The sequence below is a fragment of the Aythya fuligula genome, chromosome 19 (genome assembly GCF_009819795.1).
Source record: "Aythya fuligula isolate bAytFul2 chromosome 19, bAytFul2.pri, whole genome shotgun sequence".
Taxonomy (NCBI): Eukaryota; Metazoa; Chordata; class Aves; order Anseriformes; family Anatidae; genus Aythya; species Aythya fuligula.
The window spans coordinates 5,271,169-5,280,010 of NC_045577.1; the positions used below are offsets into that span (position 1 = coordinate 5,271,169).

Below are 8,842 nucleotides of genomic sequence, written 5' to 3' on the forward strand. Positions count from 1 at the left end.
GCAGGCAGAGGCGCTCCAGGAGGGTGCCTGGGTGCAGCTCTCGGGGAGGGAAATCCCCGGCACACAGCCTGTACGTGCTTTGGGCACAAATAGCCGGGATGATTGCATTCGTGTAGGGGCATCCACCTCCCCGTGCTGGGCTCAGATGGCGGGTGTGGAAGCTGGGGGCTGCAGAGGTGCCACGAGCTGCCACGTGCACACCGCAGCTCCAAACCTAAGGAAAACCCCCAGCATCTCCCCAAACACCCACCCATCACACCACCCACCTCGTTGCGATGGGGGTGGGCAGCACACGGGGCACAGCAGGGCTCGCCTGGTCCCTCGCTGGGCAACCCAGCCCGACCAGGAGCTCCTCGCTGTCAGCAGCATCCCTACTGCACGACAGCGCGGTGCCGCAGGGCACGGAGGGCTGAGGGCACGGGCAAGCCGCGACAGCCCCTGCTGTCACCAATTATCCTTTCCCGGCGAGGGTTTATTCCACCTGGCAGCCAGGCTGGAGCAGCAGCCGGCTGCCAAGGGCTGGCAGCAAGGCTGGGGCATCTCTGCGGGCATACGTCCACAGCCATCGAGATCTGCGGGCAAACGGGGCACGGGGATGTGCTGCACGGTGCCTGGAGCACTCGCCGGGGATGCTGCATCCCCTGAGTCACCAACCAAAGCTCAAACACGCCCCAGGGGATGGGAGTCCTGTCCCCTAGCCCTGCAGCCCACCGTGCTGCTGAGCCTGCAGCTCCCCGGGCACTCTTTACACGATGTGTAAAGCCAGGAGGTTATCTGCGGAGCCACATCGCTGCCCCGTATCGCCTGTCAGGCAGGGAACGGGCTCGGAGATAACAGACACAACTGGAGCAGCTCAGAGGTTTCCAGCCCCAGGCACAAAGCCAAGGCTCTCCCAGTCCTCCCTCTTCGCTTTATGGCCGAGGGGCTTGGAAGAAGCCTCCGCCACGTGCAGTCCCCTCCTCACCAGCCTGTGCTAGCCAAGGGGATGGGAACACTTGTTGCAGGGGTGGGTTCCTGGAGCAGGTTGATTTTCCTGGAGGTTTCCTTCAGGGCTCCGGTTCAGGTGCTGCCCAGCCTCCCAGCAGCAAGGCGAGGGGGCTGGCACTGCTTCCTCAGCCATGCAGGAGCCAACAGCCTTCATGGACCTCTCCTGAGCCCTGGCTCACAGCAGGAGGGGTGTTTCAGCCTGGACACCGGTGCACAGTTTGCTCCCCTTGCAGGTGAACAAGGACACGGCAGGGGACCAAACCCAAACGTTGTCATGTTCGGTGGGCCAGAGAGCACGGAGACCCTTCCCCGAAGCACCAGCTGCAGGCAGAGCCCAGCTCCCCAAATCCCTGCAGCAGGACAAAACCTGGCTGGTGCTGACAGCCAGGAGCATCCTCCGGGAGCGGGGCACGGCACAGGAGGTGGCACGTCCCCCTCCTGCCCCACACCCGTCACCGCCATCGAGCGACCGCGCTGCAAATCGGATGAGGCTCAGCCCTGGAGGCCCTCCATTGATTTCCGTTGCCTAACGACAGGAAAGCTTTATAATCCTATTAACTAAACACCCTTTCAAGCAGCAGTGGGAGCAGCGCGAAGGGGAGTTGTATAAGCACCCGGAGCCACCCGGCGCAGCGCCCGGCTCCATGGGTGCTGGGTGAGGCCCCCAGAATTGGGGCTGTGGCACCCATGGGTGCAGGGCTGGTCCCCATGAAGGCCTCCTGGGTTCACCCCACAAGCTCTGGCTGCACATCACCGGCTCCTACAAAGGAGCTGGGAGGTCTCAAGTAGGAAAATGGTGCCCAGGCACACAGAGCACAGGGCCTGGCCCCAGAATATTGCACTATTGCTGCATTTCAGTCGCAAGAAAGGAGCCCCTGCGAGCCCCTTAATGGGCAGCCATTCACAGGGGTGGGTTTTGGGGCAGCAGGAGATGCAGGTGCCTTCCTGATGCCTCATCCAAACGAAAGCCCCCCGGGTCCAGCTCCCCTCCTGGTGGCACAACCAAGACTTCTGCAGCACTCATCCCCAAGAAGGTCTGGGCTGCAGCAGCAGGGAGAAAAATGCCTTCCCCCCAGCAGAAACACACCTTCCCCAGGCAGCGGGGGCATTTATCAGCCCTCTCCCCACCCCTTCTCCCCCGTTATCCCCACAGCACTGCCCTAATATTTCCCAGCACGGGTTTTAACGCAGAGGCACAGGACGGGCTCTTTGCTGGGGGACACGAGGCTGCAGGTGTCCCCGTCCATGTCACAGGCACCCTAAACAAAACCCTTCCCTGTTTCAGTGCTTACCCCATGGGGCACAGGATAACCTGTGCCCCCACGAGCCCTGGGGCTCCCATGCCCGATGTCCCCGTGCTGGGGGGCTCCAAACCCACCCCGCGGAGAGGCGGCATCGCTGCGGTGCCCCGGGGACAGCACAGAAGCGCCCGCCTGTCACCATGGAAATGCCGAAGGGAGGGCTGGAGCCCGCAGGGACTTTCATCCTCTGCCAAGCAAAACAGGGCCCTCAAACAACCACCAGCACCCGGAGGAGCAGGAGGAGGAGGAGGAGGAGGAGGAGGAGGAACGGACTCGTGCTCCCCGTGGCCGGCCAGGCACGAGGCAGCCAACGTGGGGCTCCTGGGGAAGGAAAGGACACCCCGGCACAGGCTGAGCTCGGCCCCATACCTCAGCCACCCCTCCCTGGGATCAGCCGTGTCCCCCCCACGCACCCACCCAGGCTTTTTTTCACGCCAGAGGTGAAGAGTTGGGATGGGCAGGAAGCAGGCGGGGGGAAATCCGCTGTGGGATGGAGGCAGCGGGGCCGGGGGGAGGCTTCAAAGGGCCCCGAGCTGCGTGCGGAGCCAGGAGGCCGAGGCCTCTGTGGGGTCTGCTTCCCACAGGGTTTGTGTCCCAGCACCGGACATCCTACAAAACCTACACGGGGACATCCCCAATTCTCCGAGCTGTGGTGCTCGCCTACAGCCCGATTTCCCAGGGGGTGAGCTCGCAGCCCCAGGGGAGCAGGAGCCCTGTCCTGGAGGCCTGCAGGCCCCTGACACGCCACTGCCAGGCTGCCTTTGACGTCAGCTCCCATCTACAAGTGTTGCCTTTGACCCACGGCCAAAAATGACAATGCAAGGGGGGAAAAAAAATAAAAATTGGTAAGAAAAACAAATATCCGGCAACCCGCAGGGAGCCCCAAGCACGCTGGGGTGGCCTGGGAGCCAAAAAGCCATGGAAATTCATGTAGCTCGGCACCTCTGCCGGCCCCCTGACGGGGAGGACACGGCGCTGGGCACAAGGAAATGCTGGGGAACAGGGAAACAGTTTGGCTGCTGGCAGTGGGAACAGGCACAAAAGGGAGCTCTGGATCACGGCTTTCATTTCTCAGGGGGGAGGGACAGTGACTGACGTGGCCTTGCCGAGGTCTCACGGCAGGTCCCGGGTGCTTTGGGTTGGCCTTTGGGTCTCGGTGGATGGAGCTGCCTCATGTTCTCCACACCCTCCTCTGTGAGCGAGGTGCAAACCCCGAGCTCCTGAGCAGCTCTGCCCCCTCTTTGTCACCGCTGACCCTTCCCAGCACTGACGAAGGCAAAACCCAAGCCAATAATTCATAGGGAAAACAAGAGTGCCATCTGCTGCACAGCACCGCTCTCCTGCCCGGCCCCGCTCAGGGCACGCACAGGGCCCCCAAAACGCGTCCCCAGCCAGCCCCCAGCAGCAGCAGCCACCTCAGAATGGGGAAGGCAGCCCCAAAGCCACCCCGATGGCCACCCGCAGCTGCGTGGCAGGGGACAGCCTCTGGTTTGCGTGGAAAAGCAAAGGACAGAGGGCTGGGGGAGAAGACCACGGTGTCCCTGAGCCCATTCGGTGAGAAATGTGCCAGGAGATGGAGCAGGGAGCGAGGTCACTTGGGGGAAGCAGGCAAACAGCCCCCTCATCCCATTAGGGTGCTGCAGGTGAGGCTCACCTGGCAGCCAGGAGGGTAAAACCCAAACAGCCCCCAACACCCAGCCAGCCTGGGGAGCTCGCTGGCACCATCCTGAGCTCCTCTGGAGAGAAACCCCAAATCCTGGCACTGGGTACCGTGCCCTCCTGCCCCTGCTTTGTCATCCTGCTGTCCCAGGGAGATTTGGGAGGGGTGGGAAGAGCAGGGTCAGCCTAAGCGAGCTGGCATCAGCTTCCCTGTGCCTCCGGCCCCAGCAGCTGCAGGCTGGTATCTGTCAGCCCCCCCTGCTCCTGAGTGGTTGCAGTTTGGGGGCAGGTGAAGCAGTTTCTCTGTGGCTGCTGCCTGGAAAGCGTGCTGGCATCCTCCGCGAGGCGCACGTTGCTATAGCAATGGGAAGGTATCAAGCGAAGCCGGCCCTGATGGATAGGGCAGGTTGCTTTGAAATCCCCAGGCAAGCTCAGGACCCCTGCTCCCCGAGGGGCAGCAGGCAGGCAGCGTACAGGGGGTGGCACGGCAAAAACACCGCAAGAAACTGAGAAACAGAATCCAAAAATATGCCTGGAATAAACAGTCCTGAACCACCCCCCCCCGCTCACGTGAACAGCCCTTGCAAAGCGAACTGACCCCAAAGATGACAAACTGCACCGAGCTGCAGGGTGTAGGATCAGGCCCTGGAGCATCCCAGCCCAGGGGGTTCTGCTGGAGCCTGCAGCAGTCGCTGCACACCCCGCTCCTTGTGCTACCCGGCCCTGTCTGCAGGCACAAACACACACACGTGAGTGGGAGCTCCAGATGGAGCCATGGATCTCCACTGCGGAGGAACTCAGCATCTCCCCTCCTGCACCCCCCCCGGACCCCGCTGCCAGCAGGACCCCCGCTCGCTGTCACCAGTTGCCAGCTCGCCCTCCTGCCCGCAGCAAAGCACGGCCGTCGGCGAGCTCCTGGCTGTCAGACGTGGCTGTGCACAGCTCCCTGCCAGGCCTCGGGTCAGATGAACGAGGGCGGCACCGAAGCCAGTTCAGCCCCAGCTCAGGCTCCGCGTCCCACAGAGGCTCGGCCAGCCCCGGCCCTATTCACGTGCCGTCTGCTCCCTTCCCCAACCCAAGCAGGCAGCAAGGGAGCGCAGGGACAAGCCTGCAGCTCCAGGAGCCTGGCCCAGGATGGCAGCCACCTTCTGACCCCGCTCACGTGCGGGTTTTGGCGTTAAAGGCTGAAATTCCCCCCTGCAAACCAACCTTTGCTTTCCCGCGTCACGACGCCCCGAGCGCACCTGCAGCAATTAGAGCAGAGGCGGAAACCCCTCCCTGTTTGCTCAGCTTATTTACTTTGCAGCAGCGACTTTTCCCCGCTGTTTGTGTGGGTCTTTCCCTTGGCAACCCTGCAGAGAAACGTTTACGAGGCCCGAGCAATGCGGCCGTGCAGCCAGAGGAGCTCCGGGGTGCGGCCGCAGCTGGAAATTCCTCCTCACCGGTAGTCATAAAAAGGACGGGGCTTGGGTGATCTGCACCCCTTCCGCAGCAAAAGGGCTCGTCCTCCTCGAGCAGGGCATGCAATGGGAGCCAGGACAGCTCAGCTGTGCCCCACACCTTTCCACCCCCTCCTTATAGGATTTCAGGCTGGGGATAAAACCTCCGTGTGCCTCAGTTTCCCCCGATGTAGAACGGGGTAAATACCAACAGCGAAGGGAAGGCTGAAGCCCAGGCTTCGTGCAATGCGCTCTGTAGGAATGCAGCCTGCCTTCCGCAGCACGAGCAGGGGACTGAGCTATCCACGTCTCTTTCTAGATGACTTTACACCTGTAATTTTCTGGCTCTCGCAGCAGAATTACCCCCTCCAGCCCACAGCCACGGTGACAGCGCTCTTGTTCTTGACCCCCGGCAGGGTCAGGATGCAAACCCCGGTATTTGGGCTGCCAGCCCCCTTTGCCAGAGGTGCACTACACGTGCCGGTGCCAGCCCCTGCCTCACACGCTGCCCCCCAACAGCCCTGGTTCATTTTTTGTCCCCAGCGCTGGGTCAATGCAGACAAGGCCCAGACCAAACAGACCCGCTTGCTACGCACATTTTTCCAGTCAAAAAACAGATCCCAACCACTTCCCCATCGCAGCATCAGCCTTCCCCTTCCCCACTCCAGGGCTGCCGGTGCCCACCTCCTCCCCACCGCCCCCGTGGGCACCGACCCCATCCCTCACCAGGGCCGGGGAGCTCGGGACGTGAGAAGGGCACCAGGCAGGATAAAGTCAAGATCCCCAAATATTCCTCCTTTGCTTCATCCTCCCTTGCCCCAAAAGCACCAGGAGGGGTTGTGAGCACGGACCTTGTGCCCCTCCAGGCCCAATTTAGCTTCGTTTAATCCCATAAATGCTCCGGGCAGGGTCAAGGGTCCTCCTGGTGCCACCTGCCAGAGAGAGCAGCAGCCCCAGCTGGTGGGCACAGCCTGCAGCACCCCACGGCACCCCACAACATCCCTCAGCACCCCATAACATCGCTCCAGCAGCCGGACCCATCCCAGCCAGGCTACTTTTCACTCCCATCCTCCAGCCCCATTCCTCCAGGCTCCCCCAGAACAGGAGGAACCAGGAGGGACCCCCCCAGGCTGCTGCTGCTCCTCCGTGGGGTGCCGGAGGGCTGCCACCGGGGCAGTCACCTGCACCTGCAGCCCCCCCGCGCTCCGTCTCACCCCAAACCCCCCTCCAGGAGCGCTCAGAAGGGGACAGACCCCCTAGAAAGGGGGGTAAAAAAAACCCTAAAGGAGCGCAGCGCGCCGCTCACCTGGCTGTCGATCATCATCGTGCCCCGCACACCATAGCCTCCGCGGAGCCGCGCTGGAAAAGCCGCCGGCCCCCGCTGCGGGACCCCTCGGGGCCGGGGGTCCCCCCCCCCCCCCACCTTGGGGGGCTCCTTGGGGCCGGGGGCTCAGCGCCCCCCCGAGCTGCCCGGCGGCCGGGGCCGCGCCGCGCCGGCCATGGGGGCTCCCCCCGCCCCGGGAGCCGCCGTCGCCGGGAGCGCGCAGCGCGGGGGCGGGCGCGGGGAACGGGGATAGGGGAGGGGGGGGGGGGAATGGGGGGGCGGGGGCCGAGCTCGGCTCCGCCCGGCAGCGCGCAAAGGGACCGGCTGGGCGCGCCCCCGCGGCCCCAAAGCAGCGGGGCGCGCAGCGTGGAGCTGCGCCCCGCGGAGCGCACGGGAAGGGGGACCCCAAAGGAGCCCCGCTTGTGTCCTCTCCTCCCCCGGGGAGCCCAGATTTTTTTAGGGTGGGGGGTGCTGCAAGGGGGTTTGGGGGCTCTGCGGGGAGCGAGGGGAGGGTTGTAGGGTTGGGGCAGCGCTGCTGTGTGATTATAAATAGGAGAGCTGTAGGGTAGGGAAGGGGGCACTCGGTGCAACCCACTGCCAGGCTCTTCCCAGCCCTGGCCCCCCCTAGCACCCTGCTGGGACCACCAAGCATGAGCACAACCAACGGCCACCCCCGGCTGCTGCGTCTCTGCTCGGCCCAGCGCCTGAAATGGGGCCCGGAGGAACCCAAGGAAAAAGGTGCTGGAAAGCTCCATGCGCAGCCGGGGTGCTGGAGCGTGAGCTGGTGAGCCGGCGAGGCTGAGCGGAGTTGCCCTGGAAACAGAGAGCTGCGTTCGAGAGGCTCCAGTGCTCGTGGTTTGTATTTATGAGGCCGATGACATGTGGCACGGCCGGGTGATGTCAGGAGAAGCAGCGGCGGTGGAAGCTGCGCCACTCGCCACGGCCAAGCGCACACGGAGCTGACACGGAGCCAGGCGTCGCTCCTGGCTTGGGGACGCAGAGCCGGCCACCCCCTCCTGGGGACCCGCTGGGTGCCACCACCTCCAGGAGCCCCCTGGAGCCACCAAACAGGGGGCAGCAGCACTGCCAGGGGCACAGCAGGGGCTGGGGACACGGCACAGCCCATCGCCACCTCGCTCCTCTGTGGGTTCGTGCCAGCAGAGCCGGCCTCTGGGCCAGGAGCGCGGCCAGGAAAGGAGAAGGTGCTGCGAGGGCCCTCTCCCTGGCACTAGATGCTGCTACAGAGCAACATCACTCTAATTATAGTAACAGTGTCAGCGCCGAACGGAGGGGAAAATGCATATTTCAAAAGGCCTATAACTGTAATTTGCTGCAGGCAAAACTCACTTAAAAAAAAAAAAAAAAAAAAAAAAAGCCCTTTTAGAAAGTCATTTGTACTCATCTGGCTTACTCTACGTTGGCCCAAGGTTCAGCAAAGGGACAAGGTGGGCAGACACGCAGAGATTTCTGGTCCGAACTGCTTTTCTACTCGTATGGCTATATACCAGCTTTACTTGAAACAGCAACATTTGGTGGATCTATGCTTCATCTAAATATAGCCGAGAAAAGTCAAGCGAGTACAGCAGCACGCTTGCATGTAGATAAAGGAGGGAGCTGGGTGGGTAGGCAGACCTTTAAAAGTCATTCCGATGAATTTTGCTAGCGATGTTTTCCTAAATTATGTGGCGGTGTGGATCAGAACCGCAGGGCTGGGGATTTAACGTGAGCAGGGTACAACCCACTCACAGATTCTGCTCCGGTTTCTGCTGTCCCCGAGGGTGCCCGTCACCGTCCCTGTCACTCCGCCTGCAGGGCAGCCGTTGCTCTCTGCGTGCTGGGGATCCCACGGGGAATCACTGGGGCAGTGAGGTGGAGCAGAGCAAGGGGAATACGAGTGAGAAAATAACAACCCCGGTGCCTGGAACTACCCCGGGAGGTCAGAGCAAATCCTCGCAGGGAAGGAAACTCACTTGGTGTCTCATTCACTAATGAGGGACCCTGTGTGGACACGGACAAGGGACAGACAGTACCTTCCTGGAAAAGCCACAAGCAGAACAGGTAAAACACGGGGTAGCAGAGTAAAACCAGGCACTGTCGCAGAGCTTGCAGCCTTCCAGCTCCTTTCCACCGCC

General features: G+C 62.6%; 1 protein-coding gene across 1 annotated transcript in view; it reads right to left on the bottom strand.

The window, feature by feature from the left end:
* Positions 1–6,725, bottom strand: part of RALGDS (ral guanine nucleotide dissociation stimulator) — a 45,943-nt gene extending 39,218 nt beyond the window's left edge. Inside the window, exon 1 of the mRNA XM_032200604.1 lies at positions 6,693–6,725. Within this exon, the coding sequence (XP_032056495.1) occupies positions 6,693–6,710 (18 nt within the window). The 5' untranslated portion in view covers positions 6,711–6,725. The remainder of the gene's footprint in view (positions 1–6,692) is intronic.
* Between the last annotated feature and the right edge of the window lie 2,117 nt (positions 6,726–8,842).